A 15827-nucleotide genomic window follows, 5' to 3' on the forward strand; every position below is an offset into this window, starting at 1 on the left:
CAAACAACAACAACAAATCAAGCTTACACCCTCTTTCCAGATTATTGCTTCTCACCCAAATCGTATGCGATACAAAGCACTGTAGTTTGGATCTGAGTCTTGTATCCTAGTCTTCAACCTCAACTTCCATGTGGAAGATTAAACGATAATATCGCCCCGCATAGACCGTGCGATCACAACCGATTCAAAAGAGGCCCCATAATCCAGGGCATATCAGGGCCACGCAATGCGCCGACGTCTCCAGACCCCCATCACTTTAAGCTAATGCGTCGATCGGGCTATTCGGTGGAGCATCCATTCATTCATCCACCCACCCATAATTGACCTACAACTCCCACGCGCTCATTGACACATGAGTATGGAGGCAAAGCATTCCTTTGTTTCCATTTATTCCTCAGGGCGACCGGTTTTTGCCCACGGTTTCAACCCTAGCATGTGCCAGTTGTACATGTACCCTACCTAGTACATCTTCTTCTGCTCCCAACAAGCTTTCGGCGCCAATCATCCAACTGGTGAGAAGGAGGGGGGGATGGGGCTAACAATGCTGTTCGTTTCACCCTTGTGAGCGGGCAGATTATTATTCTTATTGCATTGCGCGTCGTCCATGGCATGAACCGGCGCTTTACGCCGTGCAGAGCTGGTGGTGATTGGTAGGCCGGTCCCTACCATGGGGAGGCGGGCGCGGGCTGTACTTCCTTAGCCCTCGAGGTTGGGCCTTAGGTTATAGTACTATACCTCGTTCACTAAGAGGTTGCTGCTGCGCCATGTCAGCTCTCTCTCTTTTTTTTTTTCTCTCTATCCTGTTGTTGCCGATTTTCGTTTCTTTTTCTTTTTTTTTCTTCTTCTCCTGTAGTTTTCGCCCTTTTTTTTGCTCGATATTATTGTAGAGACTTTCTGTCCGGGCTTTTAATAAGGGCATAAGTGTTCATTGTGGTTAGTATATGCTGGTTCTTTGTTTTCTTTCTTGGCCAGGTACAGTATACTGACATAAGCATCTAAACAGAAAGGAAGGCTCTTTCAGTTCACAGTCTCTTGATCCTTGTATTGGATTTTGGTATGTTGATATGTCTGGCTTCAGACGCGTGTTGAGACGTTAACGGTGTGTTCAGTCTGTGTGCACCTTCAACACTGACCTAGGATCTTGGGTCTCCACTTGCCTCCAGGCTTCTTCGCGTTGAGTTATACTGGAAAGTCTCTCAGTGGTGCTAAATCATACTTATCGATCTGGCTTGGCTTATCTTACCCACCTTGCTGGGCGATTCTGCACAGTCAACGACGACAGACGCGGATGGTTAGGCCATTCAATCACTGCTGTCATGTCTGGAATAGATAGTGGAAGCCAGTGGTCAGGGGGAGATAGCACGGGTGGATCTCAGGATGGCAGTCAAGGCAGTCGGGAAGGCAACGACAGCAGCGGCAGCAGTGGCAGCACATCCCAAGCCGGGGGAAATGCATCCTCGGAGTCTATTACCGCCAGCGCGACAACACCCACAGCAGCCGATTCTTTTCTCACAGCCACCCAGACCACTATTCCATCACCTACAGCATCAACAACCACGTCTTTCACGTCGACTTCTTCCGCTAGCAGCAGCAGCAGCAGCAGCAGCAGCAACAATAACACCAGAACCCTCGCCATCGCCATCCCTGTTGCTGTTGCGGGCACAGCCATCATCTTTGGGCTGCTATTGTTCCTCCTCCGACGGAGGCGCCGTCGCCTTCGAGGCCATGCCATCCCATCTGCCTCTCAGGTCGATGTAGTAACCGTCCCTCGACAACCAATACTACCCCAACCGCAGCAGAACTTACCGAGATCGCCACCACCTCAAGCGACACCCTGGGGATTCACAAACGCTAGTACCCATAACATTCCCTTCACGGGACCTATGCCATACGACACCTCGAACCACTCGAGTGACCACCTCGCTACAAGCCAGTCACGCAGCCTGGACGCGCCTGCTAGTCAACACAGCCTGACACCTGGTATCAACACCACACTGGAACAGCCACCGCCATATTCCAGGCATCCGGAGCGTGCGGAGGTAGACATATCACCCGTTACGAGTACCGACGTTCCTTCACGGCAGGTGTCGAGGCGTGAGCGGCCGACATCCCCGTTCGACCATCCCCTGGATGACACTATCTCTGAGATTTCGAGATACAGTAGAGGGCCATCCCTAGTTCACCGCGCGAGTCTCGATGAGATTTCATCTGTCTCGTCGATGGGTGATGATGAAAGGCGGCCAGCGATGCGTCATTGATTTTACCGTGGGGCTTTGGTTTCGCTTTTGAGTGTTTGAAATTAGGCGGGCATTTGGGCTTTGATGGGGCAATCGGCGTCACCACAGCGGCATCCGGGCTATCCTTCTGCCAGACAATCTATATATACCCAATTCAACGTTTACCTTAAATCATAGGTGCACAATATGAAATGCGCAGCGGTGTGGTATCGGCACACATTGCCCTGGGTGACTTATTGACTTATTGAATATATCGGCATGATGGTGATGATATTGGATCTGGGCCATTTCCATTTTACGCAGGACCAGGCTCTGCCTCGCCATGACGTATAGAATGAGATGGTCATGAGAGCGACGTCCCCAATATGCAATCTTCATGTAGCCCAAGCTCGAGGTTCTATACATCAACCAGGTCCCATAGCTCAGTTGGTTAGAGCGTAACGCTAATAACGTTAAAGTCGAGGGTTCGACCCCCTCTGGGACCAGCTTTTTTGACTTCTTGGTTTTCTTTTTGTGGTATATGGTTCCAGTGGATTGCCTCTGTCTATCCCTGGGACTGGTCCTCGGTACTGTGGAATTCCCGCCGTGTCCAAGGCAAACAAACAATGGCAGTTCATTGCCCAGAATAGAGACAGTTAATTAGCTTTTTCTTTTGGCAAATTAACTACTCAGTACTCTATTAATGGAACATCCGGCGAAGCCGTCCATAGAAGAGCTTATACCCAAAATGAAACATTAACATTTTTCCACCCAGTCAACTGGGCAGATGGCGGTGCACGAGAGGGTACTCTCTGTACGTACAGGGCTTAGACCTGCGTCTACCCGCCAATGGGCCGGCTCCACCCTCCTCCACCCTCCACCCCGATGATATCACCACCGTCAGGGTCTGGATGTCTAGTGTGGCTGGTGACATCCTAATACATCCTTCAAAGCCAATGATTGAGCTTCCACTGCTGGACCTTGTCCGTGGGATCGTCGCAATGCGTTCATTTCCCCTCTTTACAGGGCCTGTGAAAGCTCCGCCGACGCTTTCCGGCCGCGGTTCAACGGGACATGACCTCCACTGCATCCACTGATCGTCTACTGCCACACACTCCCCCGTCCCCTGGGCCTGCTAACAATGCAATTTTGCTGCCTTCCGGGGCAGGCCGTTGCAAATTCTTCCCCCCTCAGTCAGTATATCACAGCCTGTGCCCTCCTAAACTTGTTGCATTTCAGCTTGAAAAGCCTCGAGACTTCCAAGTTGTTCACTAGCTTCAAACTCCAATCCAATCGGGCAATACACTACAGGCCAGTGGTTTGCCCTGATACATTATATACAATCAACAAGCCTATTGTTATTTAAAAACACCTAAAGCAGGAACCATCGACTGCCAGCATGGGTGTCGGCGGTGTCATCCTTCGCTTCGCGAATCTAGCGATTCGCATCCTCCAGTTCCTCGATGCAGCAGTCATCCTCGGCATTTTCTCATACTTCCTCGCTGTTCTCGCCCGGCATGATCAGACGATTCCTCAGTGGATAAAGGCCGTCGAGGGCCTATCGGGTGCAGCAACCCTCTACGGAATCCTCGGCATTCTTCTCACCTGCTGCCTGGGCGGAGTCACTTTCTTTGCTGCCGTGGCCGTCCTCCTCGATGTCTGCTTCATCGGAGCCATGATTGCTATCGCCATCATGACTCGCAAAGGCACCCAGAGCTGCTCCGGTAACGTCGACACTCCGCTGGGTTCCGGTGCTAGCAATACCGACGACGCCAACACTCACGTGCGCCTTGGATATGCGTGCGTGTTGGGGAAGGCTTCATTTGCTGTCGCTATCATTGGAATGTGAGTTATCCTACTCTCTCCTCGGGCGTCATCGAGTGAAATATATGTGTACTAACTTTGAAATGAATATAGCTTCCTTTTCCTGATCTCCATCCTCTTCCAAGTCCTTCTCGCCCGTCATCACAAGCGCGAGAAGCGCTTCGGCCCCTCCCCCGCCAACGGGTACACATATGGCACCGGCACGGAGCGCCGGGGCTACTTCTGGCGTCGCAACAAGAATAACCCTGAGACTGCCAGTGCGGATGACATGCTCCCCAGCCATCCGGCACCCCGCGACGTTGAGCTGGGAACCTCTCCCACCGAGAAGACCAGCGGTACGGGTCGTCTGTTTACGCGCAACAAGCACACCGCGCCGGCGGCCGCAGCTCCTCCTGGCTATGGCTATGGCAATTCTGCTTATTCGGCTAATTACTAGACACACTGCACTATCTTCCCTGCATCGTGTGGTCGGTTCGCTCATACTTACATTGGGGCGCGAGCCCCGCAAAGGAGGAGGAACTAGCTGCTTCGTGGACGAACATGATGAGACAACGAAACTTTGGGGATGCCATTCGAACCACGTGGTATGGCATTTTTCATGACTATAAAACTTCCGAGTTTCCTTCACGTTTGACTTGAGTGGATGACTGGGAGTGACAGAATGAAGCTCATTCTTTCATCTTATACCAACCTTGACACCATCAGCACGGTTTTGTATACCAATTATTACCGATCTAATTTCTTTTTTATATATGTCTTATAATACACCTTCTTTAAACCTTTGTGCGGCTTTCCGAGCACCCCACTTGTACTTTAGCCACTTTAATTCTGATGTGTCGCGCGCACGCGTCCTCGCGGTGTCCGCCTCTTTACAACTGGTCGGAGCAAACAAGCATTTCCAGTTTAAGAATACACACCCCAGTTCATTCCACCTCCACACCATTTTCCATTCCTTTTCTTCATCCCAGAGGGCTCTTTGCTTCTGGAACCGGAGTATCGCAAGCATGCTACCTGACTTCTTACAGATGGCATCGATGATCCGAAAGCGGACAGGGAGCGGATGTCTCTGGGCGAGAAGTTCAACGAAGACAAGATCATCCTTCTCTCGATGTTGCCCAAATTTTGCATGTTCGATACGTCTGGCATCCACTTGCCTGCCGAGGATGCAATCACTCGGGGCCTGAATGAGTTCACCAAGACCAAAAGGGTGAGTCTATGGCTCTGTTTTGCCGCCCAGATCTTCCTCGACGTTCCCCACGCGATGCGACACTGTACCTCGGGCGCCTCTGGAGATCTCCGCATGTCTGGACTTCGCATCCAGAAGACCATCGATGATCACCTGCAATTGTCTAAAACACACCCTCAGCCCAATTTCTGGCCCAAGGAGGGTGACGAGGAGATTCGAAACATAAGTCCAACTGTGGATGCATGGATCAAAGGAGATGTGTTCTTCGACGTTCGAGCCCTTTCCAAATTGGACAGAGTTGGCAATCCGGCTGAGTAGCATGAACTCTTCTCGCAGCATGCTATTCTCTGCGGCTTGATCATGTTCCACCTCAATGTTCGAATGCAGCGTGTGGGCCAGGAGCTTGTCACATGGTGGTACGACGTTCAACAGCTGGCCTTCTTGCACAACCTCATCTTAATCAATTCCAAGCACAGCGACCTGAGATGGCCTGACATGGATGCGTTTGTCAAGATTCATGGCAAGTCACATATTTTCGTGGGTGCACGCCCAAGAACGCCAGCGAATCTCTGGACAGGTTTGAGCTGGCCACCGGCATCTTGTCCGCAACCCATTTCGCCCGCGATTCGCGGGGTAGCGGACCATTCCATAAGCCCGATGGCAAGAACGCTCGCATGCTCAAGCCCACCACTACTGTCGCGAACTTGTTTTTCACCCAGTACGTTAGTGGCGGTAGTCCTGGCAAGGATGTCGGGATTGTGCACATCGACAGCATCCTGGACGAACTTTCCCAAAAATCGAAGCTTGAATCATCGTCCAGCAAGAAGGGTCTTCAGCAGGGAGCCAACCCGGAACTGAGCCTCACCCGAAAGTGGTCAAATTCCCATAACGTCGACATCCTGCAGCTTCTCGCCTCCAACATTGTCCTCCTCATCCATCACGTTGCGCGAGGATCGACCCAGTATGGACGCGCGATGGGACTGGGAGTCGGCGAAGGGGAGGAGCCGGTGAGTCGTATTGTCATGAGCGCGGGCGACGTCATGCGGGACTACTTAAAGAAGAATGGGGGTGTGACCTGCAAGGAGCTGCGCGTGTTCTGCAAGAACAAGAAGCCTAGCCAGGATGATGTGGCGTATGATGCGGGCGATTCGGACGCGCTGATAGATTACTGGTTCAGTCTGGAGGATGTTCTGGGTCCCAAGGGGATCGTCTCGCTCATGACGGGGATTCCGGTGGCCTAGAACTATCGACCTGAAGCTGCTTGCGCAGATATCCGCGCGACCTTGATAGTATAATGCCATTTACCCCCCAAAATTCCCTTTGGTTGGCTGTTCTATCATGTACGAAAATGGAATTACTTTTTTTCTCAACAATAGTTTCAAATCATAGTTGTAGACGAGACATTCTCTCAAGGCGCCATTTGGCGTCTGCGGTGTAATTTGTCAGTGTTGTACTGGATCTACTTAAGACTTGGTCTATCGGCGATCGATGCGGGATGCAGGAACCGCGGCGCCGAACCATGCTTAGTGCCCGTGACTGCTCCGTAGTGCCCTGCCTAAGGCTTCTCTCTCGTCTAGCCCAGATTCGATCCTCGAACCCCAACCCATCTTTTCTTCCTTGACACTCCGTTGCATCATACCCTCCGCATTCTGTCCCGATTAAATCCCTGCGCAACCATGATGATGCATGGGATCCTTGCCCAACAGACCTGTTTTGTCTAGATTTCTTTGTCCTTTTTTTGACGATGCGCCTTCGGATTTGTCTCACTTAGAGCCTTGGAATTCTTTTTTCTAGAATTCCTGCCCTGCTAGATGTATTGGCGGGGGTCTTCTTCGCCCAGGCAGTGGAGGATCGATCGCGCTCTCCAATATGCCGGACGCGGCCAGGAATCTGGCTCTGGCTCGTCCCGCCAGGTTCGCCACACCCCATCAGCGGCGAATTTGCTTTTCGCAATTACACAATCGCAGAGATCCTACCGATTCCTAGGCTTTCTTGTTGGCAGGCGCCTCTTGTCGTACTCGAGCAGACCTGTCACACCTTCCCTCTCTTCTACCTCCCCGTCACGCATTGTGACCCCATCCATTGTTGCAACCTTTATCCCGTCTCGCTCGTTATCCGGAGCTTCGAGTGAGCTTCTCGAATCCCAGGCTGCTGAAGAAATGGCCGCCGCCACTGAGATAAACCCCGATGGCGCGGGCGGCAGTCTGCCTGACGGCGCAGAGAAATCGGGCATCAAAGCTGAACCCGGGTCCATTGAGACGAGTGATACTGCCACTGCTGCTTCTCCTGCTGTCCCCTTGGATCCGGAGTCGGATGAAGATGTCCCGGTTGAAGCGGAAGAGCTGCAGGACGCGTTGTCGCGGCCTCCGCCCGTCCACAGCAGCTACCTGCCCCTCCCTTGGAAAGGGCGATTGGGCTATGTGAGTCTTCCCGCTGTCTGGGTCCGGCGTGTGTCTGTCATTCATCCTCTAACATATTTGCCTAGGCTTGTTTGAACACATACCTGCGCTACTCCAACCCGCCTGTGTTCTGCTCGCGAACCTGCCGCATCGCCTCCATCCTGGAGAATCGGCACCCTCTCCTGGATCCCACGCAGCCCCCCCACCCGACGAAGAATCGTCCGGACCGCGATCAGCCGGCGGATGTGGCACGCGGGCAGGCGTATGTCGAGGCCCTGGGGCTCACGAACGCGAAGGATCTTCTCAAGATCATCCGCTGGAATGACAAGTATGGGATCAGGTTCATGCGGCTGAGCAGTGAGATGTTCCCGTTTGCGAGCCACAAGGAGTATGGCTACAAGCTGGCGCCGTTTGCCTCGGAGGCGTTGGCCGAGGTTGGTCGACTCGTCGCCGAGCTGGGCCATCGCGTGACCACCCACCCGGGCCAGTTCACCCAGCTCGGCTCGCCTAATGATGGCGTGGTGGAGAACTCTCTGCGGGACTTGGATTACCACTCTGAAATGCTGCAGTTGCTTCGTCTGCCCCCGCAGCAGGACCGCGATGCAGTCATGATCCTGCACATGGGCGGCGTCTTCGGCGATAAGCAGGCTACTCTCGACCGGTTTCGAGAGAACTATTCGGCCTTGCCGCAGGATGTCAAGAACCGACTTGTGCTCGAGAACGACGACGTTAGCTGGTCTGTGCACGATCTCCTACCCATCTGCGAGGAGTTGAACATCCCGCTTGTTCTGGACTTCCACCATCATAACATTATCTTCGATGCGACACAAGTCCGCGAGGGGACGCAGGATATTATAGGTCTGTATGACCGGATCAAAGCGACCTGGACGCGGAAGAACATCACTCAGAAGATGCATTACTCCGAGCCCACCGCGGCTGCCATCACTAATAGACAGCGCCGAAAGCACAGCGACCGCGTGTCCACTCTTCCTCCTTGCGACCCGACCATGGATCTCATGATTGAAGCCAAGGACAAGGAGCAGGCGGTGTTCGAGCTGATGAGGACGTTCAAACTCCCAGGCTATGAGCTCTTCAACGACATGTTACCTTACATGCGCACGGACGAGAACAAACAATTTAAGCCTCCGAGGAAGACGAAGAAGAAGGAGGGGTTCGTCGACCTTGAAGGTCAAGTTCCCCCCGAGCGGACTGTTCCGGAAGAGGATGTCGGTATGGGCGGGCCCCAGCGAAGAGTGTACTGGCCTCCGGGTATGGAGGAATGGCTTCGACCGAAGAAGGTCGTTCGTAAAGTCCCTCAAAGCCCACGGAAGACACCAGTCTCGAGGAAGACGAAGGATGTCGCCAATGCCGACTCACCGTTGCCGAAAGGCGAGCCGGAAGCAAACGGCGAAGAGGAGAACGGGGCGCCGGTTACACCAGCCTCCAAGGCCACTCGGCGGGTCCAGCGGACCTCCAGTGTCAAGAAGCCGACAACCAGGAAACGGAAGGCTTCGCCTATCGCTTCCACGCCGTCTGCTTCGGACGTGGACATGGAAAATTCAGACATCCCGGGGCCACCGGAGCTTACCAGCACGAAGGGTGCTGGGGTCCGTCGTAGTAGGCGGGCGAAGACGGTGAATTATACCGAGGACCCTGATTCGGCTTGATGTCCGACGTGTCGTCTAGCTATGGTGTAAAGTCCGTTGGGCAGCTGCTGCTGCTGCAGCTGCAGATTCAACCGTGCCTGAGAATAGCCGTGCATTAGGCATGCGGACATGCACCGCTAAGATGCGGCAGATCTCTCGAGTTCTTCACGAGCATCTGCATCCGAGCTTTGCTTCCTGCTGAGCGGTGGGGTTATGTCGCACAGCAGGGCTAGATACTGGCTTGGAGTTGCCAGTTGATCGGACCTCGCAGCGTCCTGTGAACAGTCCCGGGGTGGTTATATGCTGACTAGCATGGCTATATCATAGACAAGAGTGTACAACAGTATATATAAGGATCATCTAGAGATTTGCTTAATGGTAATGTGACAATTTACCTATGAGGTTCCTCCAAAGTCTAGACAATGCCATCAATAAAAGTGGTACAATCGATCCCAATTGGACGAAGTGTGAGTCCCCACCGCGGGTTTCTTCCGGCCGTCAGCTTGACGTTGCAGTGCGCTTCGAGACCCTCGCCCTGTTTTACCCCCTTCACACGCTCACTTCTGAAATTTGGTACTCCGATCATGTCTTGATTTTCTTTTGCTGCCTGTACTTTAAACAGCAAGCCCCTCGTTCATGCGAAATTCTAATTAGAAGGAGATGAAGCCACCTTGACAAGATCTCTTGAGACTCTCGTTGCTTATCCCCGAGGAAGTTCGTCATCGCCTCCACACAAACCCAGCCAGCCCCATCAACTCAACTTCACAACCTCCATCCTCCAGCGATTCAACTTCTCTCTTCCCTTCATCACATCCACATCCACACAGACACAGCGATACCCCGACTTACACCCCATAACTAAACAACAAACCACCCCGAAAAGGTATTGATCTCAAAAGAAAAACCGTGGCTCCCAAATTCCTCCCTCGCTCCTCTTCCTCCCGCCGGCGCGCGCCCCCGCCCCCTACACCTACCAGCAGCAACACCAACAGACGACCCCTCCCCTTCCTCCTCCGCCGCAACCGCCCTCTCCTCGCCCCTCCACCGCTGCAATCCTCCCGCACAACCAAACCCCGCCTCTGGACCCTCCTCTTCGGCCCGCACTCGCTCCGCCGCGCCCAGCTCCGCCTTTGGAGTGTGCGCCACGAAACCCTCCCGGGGCTCCGGCACCGCGCCCAGGCCCGCGTCTACCGGGCGATCGTTCGGCGGCAGGCCCGCATACTTGCAAAACGGGGGAGTGTTAGTGGTGGTGTTCGGTTCGGTGGCGGTAGCAGAGGTGGTGGCGGTGGGGTTTTAGGGTATTTGTTGGGTAATAGGCGGGGACGGTGGTCTGCTTCTGCTTCTGCGCCTGCGTCTACGGCTACGGCTACGGCTACGGCTGCCAAGGCTGTAACGGCCATGTCACAGTACGATTCCTCTTCCTGGAGCGGGGCCGGTCGCGGGACGCGCCGCAAGAAGGTCTACGATTACCTCAAGGCGGCGAACGAGCTGCGGCAGACGTATGCGGCGCAGTGGGCGGCGCAGCTGAACGGGCAAGGGGGGCAGGGGTCGCAACGGGACTACGGCGATGAGTACTACACCAGCGATGCGCCGGGGGCGTTTCCGGACGTGGAGATTGCGCGGTCCGGGCTGGAGGAGATGGTGATTTTTCCGAGTTATGGGCGGCGGATTGTGAGGGATGATTCTGGTAGAAATGAGGATGTGGTGGGTGCGGATCATGATGATGACCCGTGGGCCCGGCGGAGGGGCTCGAATGCCACGATCGATGAGTATCGTGGTGTCGACGCGGACCCGAACACGGTGGCGGGGTTCGATGACTATGCGGAGAAGAATGCCGTGGTCTCGGTGGATGTGCGCGGCTGGTTGTATGCGCCGCATCGCGGGCCGATGACGCGGAAGCATCGGTTAATGATTGCGCTGGCTAGGAAGCTGAGTGGCGTGCCGGCTCCGGCGAATAATGCGGGTGCTGCTGGCGCGGGGGACGATTCGGGGGGGAAGACTGATCGGCGTGAGGAGGAGCTGGTCGATACGGAGGCTCAGTCCATTATCAAGGGGGCGGAGGGCCGCGCGGATTCGGCGTGGAAGGAGAGTGCCTTGGGGGACAGAGATAACAATCCCGGGGTCGTCCCGGGGCGTCTGCCGCAGCGGACGGGGACCTCGTCGAGTCTGGCGAGTACCGCGGCGACGACGGCGGCGCAGATGACCAAGGACGAGCTTTCGATGGCCAATGCGCATCTGATGGAGCGGCTGCGGCCGTTTCTCACCAACCCCGTCACGGATATGCCGGTGACCGTGTTCTTCTTCGACGAGACCCGGAGTCAGTCGAGGAGTATCATGACGGATGTGTCCGGCCACTTCAGGATGCGCGCCGCCCTGCCCTTCGTCCCGACCCATATCCGCGTCCTCGCCTCGGAGAATCTGTCGGTCGTGAAGGAGGTTCAGATCATCGAGCCCTCCGGGATCAGTTTGATCAGTGATATCGACGACACGGTGAAACACTCGGCCATTGCGAGCGGTGCAAAGGAGATCTTCCGGAATACCTTCGTTCGCGAGTTGGCCGATTTGACGATCGAGGGCGTCGCGGACTGGTACAACCAGCTGGCTAAGATGGGGGTGGATTTCCATTACGTCTCGAACGCGCCGTGGCAGCTCTACCCGCTCCTGGAGCGGTACTTCAAGCAAGTCGGCCTACCTCCGGGGTCCATCCATCTCAAGCAATACAGTGGGATGCTCCAGGGAATCTTTGAGCCTACGGCGGAGCGGAAGAAGGGCAACCTCGAGCAGATCCTGAAAGACTTCCCTTCGCGGAAGTTCATCCTGGTCGGCGATAGCGGCGAGGCGGATCTGGAGGTCTACACCGATATCGTCCTGGCCAATCCAGGCAGGATTCTGGGCATCTTCATCCGCGACGTCACCACAACGCCTAAGAAAGAATTCTTCGAGAAGTCCGTGGACTATCTGGAACACAGAGTGTCCGCGAGTCGCAGCGATCCCCAGCTTGTCGACGACTCCGATGCAGCCCCCAAGCGGCCGGCGCTCCCGCCTCGCCGGCCTCTGGCGTCATCGGTCAACAACCCATCTGCAGATGCCATCAGCCTGGACAATGGAGACCAGATTGATCTCCGTGATGATGACGAGCGGGAAGCCTCATCTCGGGAAATAAAGACCCCCGCCGTATCTCTCGCCGGACGGGCACCCCCGGCTAAACCGTCGAAGCCTTCCTCTCTGCGCTCGAATTCAACGAACGCCGATATCTCGGTGGGGGAGTCGATCAAACGGAAGCCCGTGCCTCCACTACCGCCGCGTCGGTCTTCCACCAAGCCCGAAGTCTCGCAGGACCGGACCGCAGCTGTGGAGCACACGATGCAGCAACTACCCACGCGGCCGAAGACCGCCGGTTTCGACCAGGAGATGGGCGATGCCAAGCCCACCCGCTCGAAACAAGCTCCGCCTCCACCTCCGCCTCGTCGAGCCAACACACTGGCATCCGTTGAAAGCTCCGGCTCATCCCAGCAATCCACAGCCAACCGTCCCACCCCGCCTCAGAAACCACCGCAGCAGCAGCAGCAGCAGCAGCAGCAGCAATCCTACCCCGCAGCAGCAGCCTCCGCAGCCTTGCAGTACGCCTCCGAACGCCTCAACTGGTCCGCCTCCCCGGCCAACATCCTCCGCTCCACGCAGTCGAACTCCTCACTTAATCGAGCCAACACCGGCAGCGGGGGCGGCGGTGCCACGGACCGGACCGGGGGGTTCGAGAATCCGCCGCCCGCCGCACCGCTGCCGAATAAGAGGGAGGAGATGTGGCGGCGTCGGTGGGAGCGCGCGCAGGAGCTGCTTGAGACCCGCGGTGTGGTGCTGGGGAGCTGGCGGGTCGGTCGGGATGCGCAGGATGTGAGTGTGTGGTTGGTGGAGGAGGCAATGAGGGAGGTGAGGGGGGTGAAGAAGGGTGATCGTTAGGTTGTAGCTGGGTACCTTGCATACTTGCTTGTTAGTGGCGGTGGATTTTACCGGGTGCGGTTGATGACGATAGCATTGACTACCTCGCCTACTTGCCTACTTATATGGGCTAGATACCACTCTATTTACTCTTGTACTGTACATAGCATCTCATCGGATCATATCATGACCGCATTCCACTCATCATAAAACGCATATCTAGTGCAGGACAAACCAACCACCCCCACCGCCTTCTGTCCAGCAAATCGAACAAAAAGAAAAGCAGCCCTCTCTCTCCCCCACTTATCTCGCCTTGGATGATGATAATCAATAGGAAAGACAGAATGTCTAGGGGACAAAAAAGATGGTCCCAGAGGGGGTCGAACCCTCGACTTTAACGTTATTAGCGTTACGCTCTAACCAACTGAGCTATGGGACCAGTTGTTGTTGATGCTGGCTTGAAGTTGTGCTCTACGTGCCTGCGTTAAGGGGGTGGGAGGTCTTGTGTATACTTGGGTATCCTGGGGGTGGGAATTGGTGGGTTGGAGTGTGAGTCAAGGGGTTGAGATACAGTGCCGTTGGTGAGGGGTTAAAATCTCGGTGTGATAGTACCGTACATTGACTGAATGAAGGGGTTCGGGTTCGGGTTCGGGTGAGGGTGAAGGTGAGAGTCCGTGTGTATATACATATTTTCGGTTGGATGTATTGCAGTGCAATGTACATGGGTTGGGGGGTGGGGGCGCTGTATCTATGTCTCCGAGCTGGGCAGTGTTTAGTATAGTAGTACTATTACTGGGATGTTGGCTGCAAATCCCATCTTCTTAATTCGCTACTTCCCGTCGCTGCAAACGCTGTCGTGGGGAATGCCTGCTTGGCCTGAGATGCTCGAAGCGCTGCTACTGATAACTGTTGTGCTCTTCTTATAGGCAGTACCTACAGAGCCTCTATTTACTCACTGAGTAGTGCAAGCTTCGGTGTCCTCGAATATCAGCCTAAAGAACCTGTATTGCTTAGGTATATCATACTATATATCAATTTATCTGTTACCGCTTGGCAGAGGTATATGTACATTACCATCCTGCTTTACCAAGCACCGTGAAAGCAACAATCTCGGCGGAATTGTTATACACTGACTTTCTGTCTTCTTCATTGCTGGCTGTAGGTTCAGGGGGGGGGGGGGGGGGGGGGGGGGGGGGGGGGCGTCCTTTGAATTATTGGGGCTCGGTGCCTTAGGGGGTAGATAATAAGGGGGATTGACTCGTCAAAAATATATAGTACAGCACGTTATACAAAGCATTGAGAATTTGGCGGCGGTGGCATGACCGGCAGGAGTTGGGTGTAACCAGTCCTAAATAGGAATGAGACGAATTCCTTGTGGAGGGAGTACGCAGACTACTTTCCGGGGACTGTAAGTATCACGGGTGTTGCTTGCGTCAACGCTCGGTGTTTTGTCTACTGTGGACGTGGCTCAGCCCACCCTCGGGCAGCGGTCATAGTGTGCTCGGTGTCAACAACTGCCACCGCAGTTGTCGCTGCTGCGTTTTTCTGTGGTTGGGATTGACAAAACAGTACGGACAAACCACTAGAGTGGAATGTGCAGGAGCAAAAAGAGATGGTCCCAGAGGGGGTCGAACCCTCGACTTTAACGTTATTAGCGTTACGCTCTAACCAACTGAGCTATGGGACCCGGTTGTTGTTTTGGGATTGAACTAATGTTATATGTTTCATTGCTAGAAATTTGTGGAGATCGGTTGGGATAGAGAAGGGTTGTGGTGTTGGGGATTAGGTGGGTTGCGGTGTGTATCTGCTTTTGGGGCCGGGGGGCGATAATTCCAGTCTCGGTGGTTGTCTAGGTAGACTCTGTTGATACTTGTATTATTGTGGGCTTGCAATTCTGCTCCTTCTGGGGTTCCTGTGTGGGTTGGTTGCGCTCTGTATATGTTTACGGCAGTTGTGTGACTTGCACATATCAATCACACTTTGTCTGTCTTTCACCCACTCGCTTGGGTACAATGTCCAATCTTCTTACCACCGTGCACACATAGAGCTCTCCGTTGGAGATATGATTATAGCGAGATGGGTGAGGCCGAGAGGATGGCTGCTAGCGATGGGGGAGAAGGGGTGCTCGCGTCATGCAGCTAACTGCCGGTTCGCAGTATTCACTATCTAGTAGCCCGTGCCTGTGTTGGTTGGGGTGGCATTTGATGTCAATTGGGCTGTGTTTTAGAAAGTCACTGCTGTTTCTCGATCTGGCCTATTGCAGTTGTATCCATGATGTTTGGTTACTTTGCTGTGTCATATGATCGAGTAGATTGGAATACCGGCTGGAGTCGAATGTATGTATTCGCTTCACACGGAAAGTACATCCGCAACTCGAGCAGACGCAACAGCAGACCAGGAACGCAAGCCAGATGAAGGACCCACAGCACTCCACAGTGCTTTACTATAACCATAGCATAACAAACATAGGACCTGAACCACAGCAATCGAGCGTTTTAATCACCTACCCAGCCCAACCTAGCTCTAAATAAAGCCAAGCCAGTCAATTCAGCCCAGACGTTCAGCCGATGGAACAAGCAGAGTCGTGATGCTATTTGATGAGACCATTACTCCAGCGCTA

General features: G+C 54.3%; 5 protein-coding genes and 3 non-coding genes across 8 annotated transcripts; 6 read left to right on the forward strand and 2 right to left on the reverse strand.

The window, feature by feature from the left end:
• The first annotated feature begins 1118 nt into the window (after positions 1-1118).
• On the forward strand, positions 1119-2333 carry BO82DRAFT_45938 (uncharacterized protein). Its single transcript, XM_025641216.1, has one exon. It carries the CDS (start codon positions 1317-1319, stop codon positions 2256-2258), a length of 942 nt encoding a protein of 313 aa, XP_025493301.1. The 5' UTR covers positions 1119-1316; the 3' UTR covers positions 2259-2333.
• A 315-nt stretch (positions 2334-2648) lies between these two features.
• BO82DRAFT_t124 lies at positions 2649-2722 on the forward strand. The gene has a single exon. It is a non-coding gene; the product is annotated as a tRNA-Ile (tRNA).
• Positions 2723-3464: 742 nt separating this feature from the next.
• On the forward strand, positions 3465-4788 carry BO82DRAFT_45942 (uncharacterized protein). The gene is made up of 2 exons (XM_025641217.1): positions 3465-4061; positions 4134-4788. Exons 1-2 carry the CDS (start codon positions 3616-3618, stop codon positions 4474-4476), a joined length of 789 nt encoding a protein of 262 aa, XP_025493302.1. The 5' UTR covers positions 3465-3615; the 3' UTR covers positions 4477-4788.
• A 798-nt stretch (positions 4789-5586) lies between these two features.
• BO82DRAFT_363614 (uncharacterized protein) lies at positions 5587-6467 on the forward strand (the record flags this gene model as incomplete). The annotated part of the gene is made up of 2 exons (XM_025636909.1): positions 5587-5763; positions 5811-6467. 2 exons carry the CDS (start codon positions 5587-5589, stop codon positions 6465-6467), a joined length of 834 nt encoding a protein of 277 aa, XP_025493303.1.
• Positions 6468-7385: 918 nt separating this feature from the next.
• BO82DRAFT_280258 (UV-endonuclease UVE-1) lies at positions 7386-9292 on the forward strand (the record flags this gene model as incomplete). The annotated part of the gene is made up of 2 exons (XM_025631294.1): positions 7386-7646; positions 7712-9292. The coding sequence occupies 2 exons, from the start codon at positions 7386-7388 to the stop codon at positions 9290-9292; spliced, it is 1842 nt and encodes a 613-aa protein (XP_025493304.1).
• A 1377-nt stretch (positions 9293-10669) lies between these two features.
• BO82DRAFT_280275 (phosphatidate phosphatase App1 family protein) lies at positions 10670-13228 on the forward strand (the record flags this gene model as incomplete). Its single annotated transcript, XM_025631296.1, has 2 exons — positions 10670-11395; positions 11471-13228. 2 exons carry the CDS (start codon positions 10670-10672, stop codon positions 13226-13228), a joined length of 2484 nt encoding a protein of 827 aa, XP_025493305.1.
• A 344-nt stretch (positions 13229-13572) lies between these two features.
• BO82DRAFT_t131 lies at positions 13573-13646 on the reverse strand. The gene has a single exon. It is a non-coding gene; the product is annotated as a tRNA-Ile (tRNA).
• A 1174-nt stretch (positions 13647-14820) lies between these two features.
• BO82DRAFT_t130 lies at positions 14821-14894 on the reverse strand. The gene has a single exon. It is a non-coding gene; the product is annotated as a tRNA-Ile (tRNA).
• Positions 14895-15827: the final 933 nt, after the last annotated feature.

This window comes from Aspergillus uvarum, assembly GCF_003184745.1.
Source record: "Aspergillus uvarum CBS 121591 unplaced genomic scaffold BO82scaffold_18, whole genome shotgun sequence".
NCBI lineage: Eukaryota > Fungi > Ascomycota > Eurotiomycetes > Eurotiales > Aspergillaceae > Aspergillus > Aspergillus uvarum.

Coding starts and splice junctions, on each gene's coding strand:
- BO82DRAFT_45938 (XM_025641216.1), top strand. CDS start 1,317: ATGTCTGGAATAGATAGTGGAAGCCAGTGGTCAGGGGGAGATAGCACG.
- BO82DRAFT_45942 (XM_025641217.1), top strand. CDS start 3,616: ATGGGTGTCGGCGGTGTCATCCTTCGCTTCGCGAATCTAGCGATTCGC. Junction 4,062..4,133: donor GCTGTCGCTATCATTGGAAT/GTGAGTTATCCT, acceptor AAATGAATATAG/CTTCCTTTTCCTGATCTCCA.